The sequence below is a fragment of the Equus quagga genome, chromosome 15 (genome assembly GCF_021613505.1).
Source record: "Equus quagga isolate Etosha38 chromosome 15, UCLA_HA_Equagga_1.0, whole genome shotgun sequence".
In the NCBI taxonomy this organism is placed as follows: domain Eukaryota; kingdom Metazoa; phylum Chordata; class Mammalia; order Perissodactyla; family Equidae; genus Equus; species Equus quagga.
In genome coordinates this window covers 14,699,909-14,718,664 of record NC_060281.1, presented here as the reverse complement: position 1 = coordinate 14,718,664, position 18,756 = coordinate 14,699,909, and the positions used below count along the sequence as shown (strand labels likewise).

Here is an 18,756-nt window from a genome sequence, read left to right as displayed (position 1 = left end):
ATAAAAAGGGAGAGATTAATTAATTACTCAGAGGAGGTGGATGAATGACAGAGCAAACTCCTTGTGAGGCTAAGCGAGAACAGAGTGCAGAGCCCTTTGAAAGCAGGTGGGATCGGACAGGTCGAAGTCTCCATCGCTCCTGGAGCAGGACGGAGGCCAGAAAGCATTTGTACAGGTAAAAGGGGCTGGGAGATTCAAGGCACTCAGCTGCTGGGACATGTAGGGCAGAGCGAGGTCATCAACTGAAAGCTAAGGGTGAGGTGTGTGTTGGAGGTTGGGACGAGGGGAGAGAGAGGGGTGGAATGTTTGCAGATTGAGAAAATGATGTGAAGCCATTTTTGTGCAAAAGGGGTGAACCCAGTCTTTCTGGATTTTAGCGTTTATAGACTGTTGGGGAACCATTCTATAAAAGTAGATACAAAATTATGAATTCAAAATTAGGAATAGAGTGAGTAAACATTAGTTAAAAGTGAGAAAAAAAGCACAACACAATTATAAATTTAAACCTCATAAATACCATAAACATGATAAATTCCAGAGAAAAGTCACATTATTAATTAATTACCCAACACATTACCTTTTTTTGTTTTTAAAGGTGTCTTTGGACCAAATTGTAGTGTTTTTTGTTTGTTTTGGGGGTTTTTTGGTGAGAAAGATTGGCCCTGAGCTAACATCTGTTACCAATCTTCCTCTTTTTTTTCTTTCTTTCTTTCCCCAAAGCCCTGCTACATAGCTGCGTATTCTTGTTGTAGGTCCTTCTAGTTGTGCTATGTGGGATGCTGCCACAGCATGGCTTGATGAGCAGTGCTAGGTCCACGCCCAGGGTCTGAATCAGTGAACCTTGTGCTGCAGAAACAGAGTGCACGACCTTAACCATTTGGCGACAGGGCCGGCCCCCCAAGTACATTACTATTTTCCTATATTTTTGTCGCACACTTTTGTGTTGCTTCTTGAGATGACAACAATGTTGTAATATTTTCTATAGAAAAGATAGAAAGATAACTCTTTCCTTTAGCCTGGATGATTGACATTTGTTTTCCATCCCTGGGAGTTTAGAAGAGTTCCTCTCAGCTTCACAACTCATGACTGGTAATGTATAAATATTTAGAATCATTGTCAAATGTGAGAAATTTCCTAGAAAGCTTTCCTCATGTATGAGCCGTAATATTTGAATAAATTTCTAGAGTTACTTTTATGGCACTGTCACTCAAAACCGTACTTCTCCACCCTTCGCTTTCTTCTCACGCCTGAGGATACAGTCATATCACAGTGTCACCTAGAGTCTGGCTCCTGTGTGTCACAGCATGGGCAAGTTGACATGGATGGCTAGTAAGAACTTTACAAAGAAGTGATTGTGAACCACAGAAACAACAACCGATTAAACCCATTAAATGTATATATAACTCAACTTCCCCTTAGGTAGATCTTAAGCATGTACAGCTACTCCATTGTCACCCAACCCCATAGTACTTAGGAGAAAGGAGAATTAGAGTGGAAAGAAAGTACTATCTTAAATTTTAATAAAAATATCTCAGTTTTGCATATTTTACAAAACCATAGGGCCATGCAAACACATTGCTAGCATTCCTTCTGGCGTCTTGGAAGTGGCCTATGTAAGTAAAGGCCCTGAAACCTAAACCTTATCACTTTCACAGTACGTCAGCCTGTGTTGTGGAGAGTGGAGGAACAAATGCCTTGGACATACTTAGTAAGATGGCATGGACAAATAGGATGGCTGGTTCATTGAAGATTGGGTTTCCACCTGTGATTGAGAAGAAGGGACAGAGGGTCACAGGTATTAAAGATATTTGCAAAGAACTAATGTAATGAAGCATAGCACAGCTCAGCCACCTAAGGAGAGAAATGAAGTGGAGGGGTACTTATGAGTCAAAAAAAGGCACGTGGCAATGGATTTAATGTCCCAAGGAAAGGGCTCTTGAGCAAGTAAGCTGCAAGGATACGAGTCATGGTCTTAGAGTAGGATACTTGAGTTTATGATTTTGAAAGTTGGTGGTGATGACAATTTCAATGCTGTGACTGTGTCAATGAGTGGTAAGGTAGAATGAGAAAAAAGCATACTTCAAAAAAATACCAACAACAACTAGCATTTATTGAAGACTTTCTCTGTGCCAAGTGTCCTCCTAGAGAAACCCTGAAGATGAGTTATGCAGTGAGAGACTGAATATACAAACAGACAATGGTTAGAGCATATGAAAAATAGAACTCTATGGGCTGGCCTGGTGTCAAAGTAGTTAAGTTTGTGCAATCTGCTTCAGTGGCCTGGAGTTCACGGGTTCTGGTCCCAGGCGTAGACCTACAAGCCATGCTGTAGTGGCATCCCACATACAAAATAGAGGACAATTGACACAGATCTTAGCTGAGCAACAATCTTCCCCATCAAAAAGTGGAAGATTGGCAACAGATGTTAGCTCAGGGCCAATCTTCCTCATCAAAAAAACAGAACTCTAACCCACAATCTGCAGATATCAAGCCAAGGAGCCAGCCCATTATCTGCAGCAACCAGTCCAGGATGACCAAACAATAACCCTGAAATAATCAGTCCCAAACAGCCAGTACTTGATTAATAACTGCCAGTTCCCCTAGTTTTCTCCCCCATTTTCAACTTAGGACCAACCAGAGAAAGCCAAATATGTGCCTCTAACCAATCACACAGGATGCCCCATTTCTAGTTAGCCTGCCTCCAGCTTCCCCGTGCCAATAGCCTCCAATCAGGCTATTCCTGAAGTTTTCCCTTTTTTCCACTATAGAGCTTTCCCACTCTCTGTCTGCCTGAGTCTCTGGCAAACACAAAGGATGGTGGCCAAATCCCTCGCTATGGCAAATTCAGAATAAGCAGGCTGTGCTTGTTCCCATTTGGGTGGTCTTTGTTTATTTCCACAGCAGTGAAGGTTTCGGATGAGTTACTCCCCTGGATCACAGTCATGGCAGAGTGAAAACAGTGGGCTAGTTTCTAAGGCCTTCAGGGAGTGAAACACAATGCCAGGATGCGCATATAAGACACGTCAAGTAGAGAGAGCAGGTAGCGAGCCAGATGGCAGCAGCCACGGAGAACAGGGGTTTTCACTTAAGGGACGAGACAAAGAGCACGGGAACAACACAGAAATGCGGAGGAACCTCAGAGTTTGAGGGTGTGACATAGAGAGACTTTAAAGGGAGTGGCATCTTTAGAAGATGGCTAGCTTTCAGCTGAGGTCAAAGGGTTAAAGAATGCCCTGTGAACATAGAGAGGAGTGTGCTGATTCCAACTTCAGAGTTCCACACAGCCCAGGAGCGAGCTCTGGAGGAAGGGAGTAAAAGGTTGGATGAGCCCATGGATAAATCAGGAAAGAGACGTGTATTCTGGAGATAGAAGACGCTGTGTGGCAGACTTGTGGTAGCGACTGAGGCAAGCAGGGATGTTAACAAAACACCACTGTCACAGCGTGTGGCAATGAGACTATCAGAGGGGTCCTGAGGGGTTCACACAGGGTTTGTCAATGGAGGACTGTGCGTTACTGCTTAAACAGGTCTTGGTGGCCAGATGGTGGTCATCCCATGGTGGTTTTAACTAATACGTAATGGTTGCTTAGGAGAGCTCCAGGTACAGAAATGTCTGAGAGGAAGTCTGTATAATGGGAGTGGAGCCTGGAAGGGTGACAAAACGGGATAAGAATTAGAGCAGCAAAGAGGAAGACTTGACCTCACGACAAAGGTGTCTTCAAGCTGTAAAGTTGGTGGTCATTCCTCCCTCCCTTCCTGTCCTCCTCCCTAACCTTCTTCACCTGAAACTTCCTAATGGCAAGTTTAATTATCCTTAGTTCATAGGTAGAAAAATTGACTCACAGGATTTTTGACTCACATAATTACTTGTTAATGAGGAAAAGGAGGAAGAGAAAAGCAAACTTCTAGATATCCACCTCTGCCTCTGGCAAAATGAAATGTAATCTAAGAGCTTCATTTGGGGATCGTATTTAGAGGTAGGGCCAGCTGTGATGAGTAACACCTGTGAGAGAGGCGCTGTAATAATCAGGAGTCCTCCCCACACAATCTACTGACCGGAACTCAAGGAGAGGTTTTTGGTTATTCCTCAAATCACATATTCGTTGAGAGACCATTTGCTTTTTTACTTTTTTTTTTTTTTTTGTGGAAGACTAGCCCTGAGCTAACATCTGTGCCCGTCTTCCTCTATTTTATATGTGGGATGCCTGCCACAGCATGGCATGATAATCAGTGTGTAGGTCCACACCTGGGATCTGAACCGGTGAACCCCGGGCCGCTGAAGCGCAATGTGTGAACTTTGCTGCTCCGGCGGGCCGGCCCCCCATTTGCTTTTTATGTTGCCATTTGGCCTTTTGAATATTTTAGCATACTATCCCAGAAGTATAACCATATAGCCACAAATATAACAAACGCAGTAGCCTAAAGATAATCAGCAAGTCACATTATTCAGTTTTATAGCCAAACTTGGAATCCTGGTGTTCATGAATAAGAAATTTTATTTTTATTTCTCCAGAACTCGCCAATGACTAAGAGATAGGGTGGTTTCTTGGTATCTTACCATCCATTTTCCTATTTCCTCTTCAGAGTTAATCGATCCTAGTATTTAATTTTGGTGTCAGGCAAGAATAAAGCACATGGAAGCAATGCATTGGGGGTCCACAGCTGCTAGATGGGTGTAGTTCCCAGTTGTAGGAGCAAGTACACATTTACTGCTTAAGACAGAGCTCTGCATGCACCCAGACAGATGGCATCGTCACTCTCCTGGCCACAGCTGGCAGAGCCACAGTGACGGTCTAGCTTCCCTTCTAAATAGCGATCTATGTTTTCTTCCCCTGGATTCCTTTCCCTCCCACTTCTCCCAGCTGGGGAAGGTTTAGTTTTGAGTAATGATTATCTTTCTCACTTGTTTTTGACTTTTCTTTTCCCACTTCTCCAAATGGCCTTATCTGCCAGTCACAATTTTTGTGGTCTGCAATTCTGATCACTTCTAAATGAAACCCATGCTGGCTTTGGTAATCATAATGTCATTTACAATTTACCACTAAACACGTTTATTCGGTTAGTAGCCCAGTGGAGAAAGAGAACTCCATGTGAACTCACCGTGAAAGGCCTAATCTGATTATTTCCTCATGAAAATCCAGGCAGGGGTGCTTGTAAGAGGGGCTGAGAGAAGAGGAAAAAAAGCAAGGTCTGGCCACAGCTGACTTTCATAATCAATGTGAATAGATAAGTGACACAGCCTGTCAAGGGCAGCCGCCCAGTCACCCGGGGGCATTTGTCTCAAAAAGGCAAGAGTGGACAGCACTTAATAAATGCAGAGTGACCAGTGAGTATTGGCTTGGCATCTGCTGTTGCATTCAAGATGGGCAAGAACAGTGATGAAGTCCAGAAGCTCTTCTCTAAATGGGGGAAATTGGATCAAGCAGGTTGTATTTGTGTGTGTGTGCGCACATGAGCATTTGCTCTGTGTACACTTCAACATCCTAAAATATCCTAGACATCCAACATGCCCTGTCCACCTTTCCCTAGGTTGGAAACCATACACCCAAAATCCAAGAATGGTGGTGAGTTAGGTCCTTCTAGCGGAGGAGAAGAAAGAGGAGAAGGGGCGTGAGTGTGTGTGTATACTCAGGTTGCTTCCAGGGTTCTAATAAATATTAACTTTGTGTCAATATTTGTCCTTCCTGTCGTGAAATGAGGATTTTCCACCTCATTTCACTTTTGAGAAGAAAATATGCCAAAGGGGTCGTCTTTGCTAGGAAAAAAAATTAAAAGAAAAGAAAAAAGAAACAACGTCTATCCTTTATTTAGAAAAATGGTTCAGGAGGAAAGAAAAAAAGTATTTTTAAAATAAATGTTTTGACTCAAAGGCACATAGAATCCTTCCATCTTCCCCTTTTCAACAAAAGAGAAAAGTTTATATGTTTAAAATTGAATGAAATACATCAACATTAACGATTTCTTTTCCTCGAGGTTAACATCACCATTTCCCTCAATAATTTTTTTAGCCATTTTGTGATGGATTCCACAATTCACAGTACAGTAAAGTATAGGAAATTTTGACAAAAACATATATAATCATTCTCTTATTTTCAAGAAATGAAAAGAAATCATTTACAATTCTTCTCTGTCAAACAATATTTACACCTCATTATTTCTAAGTAAACAAATATAAATGGCCATGGATCAAATAAAGTGAAGACAGGCTGAATTTATCCCCATTTAGACATGTTGACATAGACCTTCAGGCGATGTGAAGGGAAATTCCAAAATCTCAAAGATGAGTTCCTAAATACACAAAGGGAGTAAACGAAATCTTGGAAGAAAATATTAAAGGAAAAATACTTTTGTCATTTTAGAAATAATAGAGAAAAACTGTCTACTTTTTCAGAATGGGATATTCCAGGTAAAAATTATGTTTTAAAACTTCAAAAATAATGGGCACATGTTATATTTATAAGGTGAAGGTAAATTAAGAGTGATGTTCTTATGCATCGTAGATTCAATATAAATGACAGAAATACAACCTCACTACTGTGAAGTCTAGAATTAGAGGTTTTTAAAGTCTATTGAGTGACCACAGTATGGTAGTTCTAGCCATTATAAAAGAGATAAAGTAGGGCCAGCCACAGTGGCCTAGTGGTTAAGTTCGGCATGCTCCACTTCAGTAGCCTGGGTTCAGTTCCCAGGTGTTTATCTACACCACTCGTCTGTCAGTGGCCATGCTGTGGTGGCGGCTCACATACAAAAAGAGGAAGATTGGCAGCAGATGTTAGCTCAGGGTGAATCTTCCTCAGCAAAGAAAAAAAAAAAATGAAAAGTTAGAGATAAAGTAGATATGCTTGCACATATACCTGTACACACAGATAGTTAGTATTACAAGAAAACATAATTTGAGATACTTAAAGTTCATTAAATTGAAAAATTTAATATATTCAAAGTTTAGGTCCTGGAGCTTCAAAATTAAGGCATTTCCAGGTTGACTTTGGTTATTTGTTAGCCAGTGGCACTCAGGAGCATGGTCTCCTCTGGCATGGCTCGTGGTGAGGAAGACAGCACACTAACAGCTGGTGATGGAGGTGGGGAAGTGGCCTCCAACGCTTAGAGTCAAGAGACGGTAGAAAAGAGATCTCCAAGTGTGAAGGTGGCTCTAAAGGACTGAGGACACTGCACAGGAACTGGGCACTGCTAGATGGAGAACACACCTGTGCACAGACACGCTGGACCAGTGAACTCCAGGAGCCACAGGGTAGAGGAGCTGTGACAATTTTATGAACAGTCTCACAAAAATTCTTGAAGTTTCATCTATTTTCCATGGGAATACATTTCCAAACTAATCTGAGAAAAATGGAAAACCACATAAAACAAACCATTACATGAATCAAGGAAGCCTAGAAGTCCTCTGTGAAAGGCCTTTTTGTCTTTACTAAGTTCTCTTGGCGAGTATTTTAAAATATTTGTTCCTTTTCTATAAAAGCTTTATTGGGAGAGAAAAAAATGATCAGGAGATGAAAGTAAGCAATGAAATGACAATAAAGATGGGGGGGTCATATACAGACCCTTCTTTTGAATCAACCACCTTTCCTTTTTTGAATTAAAAAACCTTATTTTTATTAGTGAAAGTCCATCCAAATAAATTGTAGAAGACTAGTTTGTATTCTTTTACTAAGTCGACATGTCACCATCTATATTTTGCTTGAAATAAGTGGCTTAGAAAACGTTTGTGCACTTTTGTTATTTTGTTGTAGTATGATTTGACCTGCAAACATCTCTGGGTATGGTCTCAATTACGCCTTCTATTCTCCGAATACTACATTGAAAACAGCCAACTCAAATGCAAGTTCAGGAAGTACAGCTTAGCGGGTGAGAGATCAGGTTTTCGACTCAGAGAGATTTGCATTGTGTCCTGGCTCTGCCACTTTCTAGCTGCAAAACCACAGGCAAATCAGTTCTCTCTCTGACGTGGTCCACTCATTTGCAAAAGGGATCGAGAATAGTACCCAATCCATAGGCTGATGGACAGGATTAAATGAGAAGATATATGTCCAGAGTCAGGAACCAACACGTGCTAATAAATAAAAGCTATTACATTCACTATAATCATAAAAGGAGTATTTTAAAAGTATTTCTCACTCTTTCCTTTTTTGGCCCTATCTTTGTCTCAAACAAATAACATTTGCCTCATAGTCTGAAACAGCACCTGTAAGTGTTGCAAGCACTCATAATAAACAATGTTGAAAGGGACAAGTTGCAGGGGAAGAAAATGCTAAAACGTGAACATAAGAATCTATGCTTTTAGAAAATATGTGCAAGAAAGAAAGACACACATACATACATACATATGTGTGGGCACATGCATGCACACAACTATCTACAATGAGGACACCTATTTTTTCCACTAATCAAAAAATAAATAAAAACTTGAAAAATTCAGAATGGTTTCTTCTTTTCATCTAATCTTAACTTTTCCCTTCATTTCTTTTGGAATACTCTCCACCCCCGCTCCACTCTTTCTCTCCACCCTCCTGTTTCTCTTTGGCGAGCAAACTTCGCCTGCCAGCTTCCCACAAAGGGATGTGCATGGGTTAGATTAAAGATAGGGGCAACCGGCTGCATTCTTTACAAATACAATTCAGATGCGCTCTTTCCCCAGAATGATAAACTCATCACCTCTCCGGCCCTCAGTTTGAAGCTGCAGCGTAATTCTGTTGGACGCCAAAACTAAAATGAATGTGACTGTGCCATGCTCAGCTCTGAGCTGTGGCTGTAATGAGATTTGAATGGGAAGCCCCGGACACAATAAATCTGCGCCATATGTGACCATTTCCTCTGTCAGTTCCTTTCTCATAACGAGTGGAGACTTTCTTTTCCCTCTCATGACCCCACACCATGACTCTGAAATCTTTCATGGCTGCTTATGGGCCTCGGGCTTTTTACAGCAGTTGTATAAATAAATGAATTTGACGGCAAACATCATAACAGTTAGCAGTAATGTGTGTTCGCCACAAGTGCCTATACAACTCACTGGAGACACGGCAGAGGAAACAGCTTGTTTTGTTACCTAAACAAAAGTAGTTTCGTTTGACAAGTGGTGAAAGAATTAGTCAAATAAACTTGAAATCCACGAGGACTATTTTTGCCAACTCACCCTGCAGTGAAATGTTCCCAGCAATTCAATGCCCATGACTCACAAGAGACAAATTTCCCCCTTTTCTTCTGAGATAAAGCTCTGGGCTGGGAATACAAAACCTTTGACTGATATTTTATATTAATCTTCTTTGCAAGGCCAGACTGTCATGGATGGGAACTCAGGTCCAGCAAAGAATTTCCAAGGAAGTTTGTGGCAGACAAGCCAAGGAGCACAGCTCAGGTGGGAAAGAAAAGAGCTGGTAGCAATAACCCGATGAGCTGATATCGTTTTGAAAGCAACCTGAAGCTTATATGCGCTTCCTTTTCTTTCACATTTTCCTTTATTCCAGAAAGAAAGGTCTCTACACTACACAGTTGCTGATGGAAACAGAGTTAGCATTTTCCTGTATCTCCAAGGTGCCAGGAAAATGAAGTTGCCCATGTTTGGTGGATCTGTGGTCAATTTAGATAAGCACAAAAAAGCATAGATTTTCCTCGATTATACGAATTGGGTGTTTATGTCTTTAAGGTTTTCTGCTCCTTCACTAGCATCTGCATGCCAGTCCCACTGTCCCAGCTGTGAAAGGTGTTATAGCACGGTGGTTATTCTTACAGACTCTAGTTATTTGTATGGACTTTGATGCAGGATTTCGGTTCAAATCCTGGCTCTGCTACTTACTCTCTTGTGATCTTAGGCAAGTAACTTAACTTCCCTGTGCCTCAATTTCCCCATTTGTAAGTGGGAAAAAAATTGGGATGGTACCAAGCTCAACTAAACCTATTTTAAAAGGCTCAGAATAGTGCCCGGGACATAATAAGTGTTGTTGTTGTTATTGTGCCAAACAAAGAAACTTGGGTAATATAGTCTCTTTAGAAACGCTAGAGCTCTTGTCTATGATAGCTTGATATTGGCAGCTAGTCTGGAAAATGAAATTAAACTCTTTTGAGGGAAAACCATAATCGCACCTTCATTTAAGCCAATTACAATTAATTTCAAAGTATTGCACAGCCCTACTTTAAATAAAAATATCATGTGGACCTTGGAAATATTCTTTTAGATGTAGGTTATTTTCACTCTTATTTTTTTTTTTCCTGAGGAAGCTATCACCAACTAACAGATCTTAGCCCAGGCATATGTTTTGCTCTCTGTTTTTCTCTTTTTAAAATTTAATTATTAAAATAGTTCACTGAAGTGTTTTGTTTGTGTGATAATATGCAAGAAAGTACCTTAAAATTTTAGAAGGCATGGATTATAATCAATACGAACAGATATTTCAATGTATAGAGAGCCTACAAGCTACACAACAGATTCCTAGTGTCTCTGTTTTAACTAACTGACAAATTCACTTAAATATACCTTTACCTGTATCTCGTCAAACTATTCCTATGGAGAAAAGTCAGAAATATTAATGAATTAAACTGTGTACAAATAAATGCACAATTTAAATTTTCTTTAGAGCAATACCAATACAATTTGAAAGAGATTTGAAAGAGGTGTGTCAATTGAAGGTAAGGAACCATTTGACTTTATAAAATAATGAGGAACCAGGAGGGGCCAAAATGGGGTTGGTTGGGATTTGGAGAGAGGGCGTGGTTTGCTAGAAAACCATATACAAAAAGTGACATCGTCCTGTGATAAAACAAGTTTAAGTGAGACTCCATTTATAGTGAAATGAACTGAAAACCCTATCTTGTCATTGCTCGCTGCGTATAGGCTACACTGCTACATCTAGGAAGCTTCTCAGTAATTGTCCCCTAGAGAACTTCATTGTTGAGGAAGGCCAGCTGACAAAATGCCTCCCTTGCTACTTCCAAATCCTCTCCCAATATCTGCTTCTAGGATGCATTTCCTGACTCGCCTTGGGATTCCCAAAGGTGAAGATTTCATGAGATGAGTAACTCCAGCTATTCATGCACAACACGGCCACCAAGGCTGACCAAGCACAGAGGTGAGCAGTGTCCTCTTTGATTGACTGGCCACTCCTATTGCCTCTTACATAGCAAATGAACACTGCCACCTTGTCAAGTCTGTTTTTCTGAGTTAAAGAGAAACTAAGGGGGTAGAAAAACTCTAAAAGACCAGTAGGCTTAATCAAGTATTGTGGAGCTGTGAAAATAAGTGCCCAGCTATTTCTTCATTATCTTCTAGGTAAGTGTGTGAACACGTACAAGGCTAGGCTCATCTCAGGAAGTGACAGGCTTGTACTTCCCCATTCTCTAGTGGTTGAGTAGAATCATTAACCGTTAATCACTGAGCAGAGGTAAGTGTCCCTTTTGGCCCATACAATTTAATTAAAAGAGTTGGCAAACTACAGGTCATAAGCTACATTCAGCCCACTGGCTATTGTTGTAAATAAAGTTTTATTGGCACACAGCCCATATTCATTTACTTATGTGTTGTAAACTATTGTAAATGCTGCTTTTTCACTATAATAGCAGAGTTGAGTAATTGCGACAGAAACTCCATGTTCTGCAGAGTTGAAAGTATTTACTCTCTGGCCCTTTACTGAAAATGTTTGCCAGCCCTTGAAAAGTTCTAAGTTCGTCTCTGACAGAGTGACCAGCGAAGTACAAGATGGAGGCTGACCTCTCGGCCCTGGTCCCTGCCAACCAGAGATAGACAAGGAGTGTAAAGAAGAAACGAACCTTTGCTGTTTTAAGCTATTAAAATTTGCAGGTTGTGTGTTCTGGCATCACAATCTAGCCTATTCTCATGGATAACATCTTTGCTATTCTCAGATGTATCTTTTCCTCTAAACGTATATCATATATCCTGCTTTAGGGAAGGGGACAAAGAGCATAAGAGGACTCTTTTTCTTCATCCTGAAGAGATCTAGGATGAGAACATGAGGTGTTTGAGTTCTCAGTCAACATTTGGGCTGAAACAGTTTCCTTTCTGAACATAAATTTTCTTTATATAATTTCTCCCAATATTTGCTTCCTCTAATACCTGAGAATAGATTTTCTCTGTTAAAGCTCTTTGAAAAACTCGTCCCATGAATCTCTGCAAATCTGCCTTCCTTGCCCCTGTGATATAAAGATGAAATTTCCTCAATATACTACACACAGAAGGTTGTTGAGGTAATTAGGGGAAAAGCTTTCCATAAGCCCAGAATCGACATGCTGAAATCTTTCAGAATGAATTCTTGCATTTGGGCTTAGGCACTTTAAATAAGGGTGAAAAATGCATACAGCTGGCTTATACGTGCTCATTTGGTCCTTCAGATCTTCTCCTTTAGAGGAAAAGAAACATGTCCATTTTTCGGCAGAAAACAACATGGTCCCTTTCAGCCTCACAGGAGGGCAAGTTGAGTGGCAGCCTGGCGCTGCTACTGCTGCTCTCTGGAAGCAGGAAGTGTTGGAGACCATAATGTTCATGTTCATGGTGTCAGCCATTGAAGGGAGAGACGAAGGGAATCTTGCCAGGAGAAGTGCTGTGATCTGATGGATGGAGACATTAGTTGGAAGATGTCAATTCCAATTTATTTTCCTCCTACTCTTGTTGACCTTCGACAACAGACGGACTACCACGCACCTCAGTTTCCTTGTCATGCATGCAAAGCAATATACATGGATATTTATCTACAGGGAGATTGCGTAAAAGTTAATTGCACTAATGTCTGGGAAACATGACAGAGGAAAGTGGGTTGAAAGAAGAGACAGCCACCCAAGCAATTTGCTCACTGAGGGCAATAAATATGAGCCGGGGGAGAGTGGATGGGAATCATGATCAGATTAATCAGCTACTGTTCACTCATTTGAACAAATAGTTTTCCAGGATTCTTACAAATAAGATACTGGGCCAGGGGTACCCAGGTAAGCTATTTCCAAGTCATCTTTTAAATTCAATGGCTCCTGTTGAAAACTGGTGAAGGAGTTTTAAAGACATTTTGGAATTTAACTTTGAACAACAAAACATAGCAAGAATACTGAGATGTACAACTGGCACCAAACATTCAGACAAAATGCCTCACTATAGCAAAGGCTTTATTCAAACTGGGAGGCAAAGTAGTGCTTGGAGCTATAAGAACAGGTACTGCAATAGATAGCTGTAGACGCCAACAAACACTATATACAGGCTCAACGTGGAAAAGAATAACTGACTAAGCAAAATTTTAGTTATACTCAACCATATATAAGACTTAAAAATTATAAGCAGTTGTATACTATGGTCTGCGTGTAGGATCCTTCAAGATGATCTCTTCAATTTGGATGAAGTCTGGCGTTGAATCAAGAAATCAACAGTCATCCTAGACATGATCTTATCATCGTGAATTTTTATAAATTCTGGTGGAAGGGTGGTTGATGGAGAGGGAAAACAGGAGAAGAATCTCATTTTCTAGTTCCTTCGTTGTACAGTTCTGACATTTTAAGCACTGATTTAATGCTATTTATTGAGCATTTATCATTATCCTAATAGTTATCTAGATTTGTGGAAATGATATTTAAAACTAAAAAGAGAGGAACTTGAAACTTACTTAGAGCAAAGTTTCTAGTAACAAATTTGCCTCCTATTTTATAGGCAGTGAGCTCACGAGCACTTTGAGTACAGGTGTCAACCTTACTCATCTTAGCACATCTCCCTCCTCTCCCGTACACTCACATCGGAGCCTCATATACACAGTCAGTGGGAAGAAACATCAAAATTTCCTGATTTAGTTCAGCGTACTATGTGTATGCTGAGAGTCATTCATCTTACTTTACTCAATCATCTTGACTAACTGAGAGGTATGTTTTTATTGCTTCCATTTTCCAAATAAGGAAATTGGCCTTAAAGCTGGACTTGAAGGACTCCAAAATGGCAAAGCAAGACTTTAGAAGCAGGCTGGATCCCTGAGTCACCACCAGGAGCACAGCTGCCAGGAAAACCACTCAATCTCCTCCAGGCTTAGATGTAAGTGAAAAAAAAAAACGGTTTTCCTTTTGTTAAACACAATTAAGATTTGGGAGTTATCTGTTAACTGGAGTTAATTATTTGCCTCACACAATATCCATGTTTTACATAAGTAAATGAAGTAAATTTAAAAAGTGAATAAGTACACAGAGGCAAAAAACAAACAAGGCTAAGGTCCCAGTTGGTTTAGAAGCAATATTAAGAGGAAAGGCCAAATGTCCTGCCAAAGGTAGCTAAGGATTCAGAGCTTCACTGAGGTCTGGAATACAAGAGCTCAAGCAGCATACGCACACCAAGAAAGAAACTCAGAAGCTACAAGCAGCTGGTTTGAACTTTGAAAAAAGTTTGGCAAAAGGGCAAGAGCATGTTTATAATTCCTAAGGGACAGCTCATGTGCTTTCCATTGGACCTGCTCTGTGTCAAAGGCCAATTTCCATCCATTATGATACACTAAGTTAGTTATATGAATATTATGTTTAGAGAAATTCACACACAGGGTCAAAAGCAAAATTAGACCGTATCCATCATTGGGGAGTGTATCATTCCACCAACTACAAAATTCTTTTTGCTTGGATTCAAGGCTGATTTCTATTGAAATACAGGATTTTCCAGATAAAACTAGCCACTGGTCTTTCAAGAATGGTTTCCCAGGTTAATAGGAGCTGCCTCCTGGGAAAAATATCACACCCCATAATGCATCTGGCCAATTCTTTGGTGCCATTCAAATTGTCAGGGGTAAGAGTGGGAGAATTCCTTCCTGTCCTCTGAGACGATCATTTTATGCCCCAAAGCTTCAACTTCATTATGCTTATCTTAGGGCACAATTACAATGTTATTATTGGTCATAAAATTAACCAGATTATTCTCTCTTTTCTTTTCTTCTTCAGCATTTGACTTCCTGACCTTCCTCAGCAGAAAAGTCTATGGACTGATTATACGCTAAGAGTAGAAGTATTTCCTTTTATTTGTTTTAAATTTTCCCACTGTTAATTTCATTGACAGCATACTAGTTCTCATATTATGAAATGAGGTAAAGAAGGAATAAAAGAGAAGAATCATTTTTACTACTCCTATGAAATGCAAAAATTGTTCTTCTTGTCTCCCAATGCTTCCAAGGCTGTTCACTTTGTTCTCGCACCATCCAGAGGTCCTACTCTGCATTTACATCAACCTGTAGGTGCATGGTTCACCTTATAACCCAAGATCCTTTCCCAGTTGCTGCCCTGTACTCTGTGCAAACATCCCCTCACTATTGTCCAAAGCAACTTCTTTGTTCTAGCTAACCCAAAATGGCAAAAATGTTTCACTTCAAGGGCTGGTTTCCATCTGTGGCAGTGGCCACCTAAGTATTGTCTTAGGGAAGATTATGTGGCCGTGTAAGGACTCAGTAGGAAAAGTGTTGTGAGAGATTAGCAATCTATTGGGGTTAGGGGTTGTATGTACAGCAGAGCCTCAACAAAACACTGTCAGACAAACACCACTACATCTGCTATGCCAACTCCTGCCTCAATAGCACTATGTGAGCTTCCCATGTTCACATAACCAGAATTCCATCCAGATTCCATTATCCAGAATTCCCTCCAAATTCCATTTCACCAATCCACATCTGATACTTTCTAAGCTTCTAGAAAGATCTTTCTAACACTCTGTGCTGATCACTGGCTGGCAAAATTCATTCTGGAATTTATTCTAAAGTTGAAAATCATAATCACTGGCTAACAAGAATCATTTTATAATTTATTCTAAAACTGAAAGAATTGCCCCAGATGGATGGCAGCTTTGGCTGACAACACCTAAATCTTACCTAGCCTGAATTTAGAAAGGCTCTAGAAATTCAGGGTGAAAAGCCTTTTGAACCATTGATTCATGCTCTCCTTGTAAAGAAGGATGATTGCCCTTCTACTTTATATGTTAAGAGAATTAGACTTGGTGATCTTTAAAACACACCAGAAGCTGGACTTCTCTGCAAAGAACCACGGTGCTTTACCTCAGACCTTGTCTTCTGCTATTTCCCCTCTCAGTCACTCTGTTCAGACCCTTCACCCCATTTGGGGCCTCTGCCAAGGCAGATCTCTCTACTCTTCTCCCAGATATCCATGAGCCTCATTTTCACTTTTTTCCACTTTGCTCATGTTTCCTTCTCAATGAGGCCCACCTTGCTCAGCCCAACCACACATGGACTCTGTTGCCTCTTATGATGCTCAACATGTTAAAATTTTGTTCATAGCACTTGTCACTTTCCAACCTAGTCCATAATTTGCTTATTTTTTATGGGTATTACTTAGTATCTCTCTCCTCTAGAAGGTGAGCTTTATGAGAGCAGAGATCTCAGAGATTTCTTATCTAGTTTTTACTAACAAGAAGAGTAACTAACTACTAACTCTTCTGCCAACTAACTAGAAAAGTATCAGAAACACAGTAGACATTCAGTAAATATGTGTTACATTGAACAAACTTAACTCATCCATTTCTGTCCATTATTAACTCTAGAGTTTTTCCGGTTCACTCACAGTCAGACTGAATGTTTGTATTCTTCTCATTTGTAGTTAAATCCACTTTACACATGGACTGTGTATATATTTGAAATATATAAGGAAATTTCTCTAAAAATGCTTCCAAGAAGGACTGGGTATCATATTGGTACAATATGTCTTTCGGGTGTCAGATATGAACTTATATTTTCTCAGATACTCCATTTTCCCTTGTTTTCCACAAAAGTTGATGCTCTTGATCTACTGAAATCCTAACACCACAAATGAAGATATACAATATCTCGTTGCAAAAAGTGAATGAGAAGGAGAGGGGCAAGCAGGAGCAGGGAAGAAATAGAGGATAGCATTTCCGCACTTCTTCCACAGAGAGCAGTGAATTGAACATGAGGCAAGAAGGTCATGGAGTTAGGAGTATGAATTTCATCAGATTGCCTGAATTGCAACAAGATTTCAACAAAAATTAGAAGGCAAAAGGAGAAAAAGAAAATTTTACATTTATATCATACCTTTTAATATCCAAGTAATTAAAACTCCTGCTATTAGATGTTAATAATAGATATTTTTATGTATTAGATATATTGTATGCATTACATATACCTATATCTATATATTATATAGATATATATTGTAATATATAATATAGTAATATATAATATACATTATATAAATATATATAAATTATATACAATATAATGTAATAAATACAATAATCCATATATAATAGATAATAGATATATTAGAGATTATATGTTAAATTATACATAATATGTTATAATTGTATATACTATATGTTATATATAGATATATATTACCTATTTTAGATAATATATAGATTTATACAATATATAGGTTATATATTATATATAGATTATAGATTATATGTGTTAATATTATATATTATATATAGATATCTATATATCTATATACCTATACATAGATATATATAGATATCTATATGTTAACAAAAATATAACAACATACAACATATATAAGTTAACAACAAAATGAAAGATAATATCTTTACATTTTCATTTTACAAACTGACACTCAGAGAGGTTAAATAACCATAGATACTCATCTATTCAGTGGCAGAGTCGGCAGCCAAAACCATATTTTATGTACTTTGCCACCATTTTACCTGCCATCATCTGCCCTTCACAACAACTATGAGGGCCGGTATGGGAGGTGGTATTTCCATTTGCCTGATGAGAAAACCAAGTTTCAGACAGTTTAGTACTTACCCAAAGATAGAGTGAACTGATCAAAAATACTATTCTCCTGACATCTTAGTCCAATGTTCCTGCCATAACATGATGTTCTTTGCGTTGGCTATAAACTAATATTTCGCAAATAGTGTGCAGACCTATGAATGAATAAATCAGTCAAGGTTTGACTCTATAATCTCCAGTGGCCTGAAATTATTTTTATGTTTGCAAACCATGTAGATTAATACTCAAAACAGGAGCTGGCCAGGTGGCACAGCGGTTATGTGTACACGTTCCACTTCAGCGGCCCGGGGTTCACCGGTTCAAATCCCAGGTGCAGACATGGCACCGCTTGGCAAGCCATGCTGTGGTAGGCATCCCACATATAAAGTAGAGGAAGGTGGGCACGGTTGTTAGCTCAGGGCCAGCCTTCCTCGGCAAAAAGAGGAGGATTGGCAGCACATGTTAGCTCAGGGCTAATCTTCCTCAAAAAAAAAAATGCTCAAAACATTTTTAATTCAAACATAGAGGGTGACTAAATTATCAGACCGAATTCCACAAATAGTATTGCCTTGAGCTCCATCCACTTGAATTAACCAAAATTACCACTAATTAGCTAGACTTAAGCAAGGGCTGGTGCTAGGCAATGTGACCTTTTTATGTCACATGTCACCTGGATTACATTTTCTCTCTGATATACAAGTCATTGGTCACAGTAGGCTGTCAGGATTTGACACCATGGATTTATTTGATGAAGTATGCAGAAAGAGATAGGTTTATTAATTTCTAAGCACAATCTAGGGTCATTTTATAAGTGTCTCCATCTTCACTGAGCAATTCAGTACTTCAGTGTTTCAAGCATATAACAGTGTGGTTTATAAACACAAGCCCCACTGGGGATAAGGGGACCTGAGTTCTACGAGCAGTTTTGCTAAAATTCACGGTTCTTAACCAGTTGCCTTAGCTCTCAGAATTTCAAACTTTCCATCTTAAAACTGAGATTAGACTAAATAAGTTATCGTTGAGATCCCTTTCA

The 18,756-nt window shown here is 39.6% G+C and overlaps 1 protein-coding gene and 1 long non-coding RNA gene across 12 annotated transcripts in view; one reads left to right on the top strand and one right to left on the bottom strand.

Annotated features, from left to right (window-relative positions):
- The window catches only part of PKHD1 (PKHD1 ciliary IPT domain containing fibrocystin/polyductin), a 412,643-nt gene that overhangs the window by 44,616 nt on the left and 349,271 nt on the right, over positions 1-18,756 (bottom strand). The window contains exons 60-62 of one of the 11 annotated variants that reach the window (XR_006885298.1): positions 17,757-17,878; positions 12,322-12,570; positions 5,820-7,338 (exon numbers count right to left, since the gene is read on the bottom strand). The exons of 5 other annotated variants lie outside the window; for them this stretch is intronic. Coding sequence is in view for 4 of the 6 variants with exons in the window: in XM_046639700.1 (XP_046495656.1) it covers positions 17,802-17,878 (77 nt within the window). In the remaining 2 variants the exon portion in view is untranslated. Of the gene's footprint in view, positions 1-5,819; positions 7,339-11,109; positions 12,571-17,756; positions 17,879-18,756 lie in introns of those variants that run through there. 5 more of the 11 variants (XR_006885299.1, XM_046639698.1, XM_046639699.1 and 2 more) reach the window with 5 other exon arrangements.
- Positions 91-16,356, top strand: LOC124226426 (uncharacterized). The gene is made up of 4 exons (XR_006885300.1): positions 91-175; positions 10,970-11,078; positions 13,891-14,023; positions 14,911-16,356. It is a non-coding gene; the product is annotated as an uncharacterized LOC124226426 (long non-coding RNA).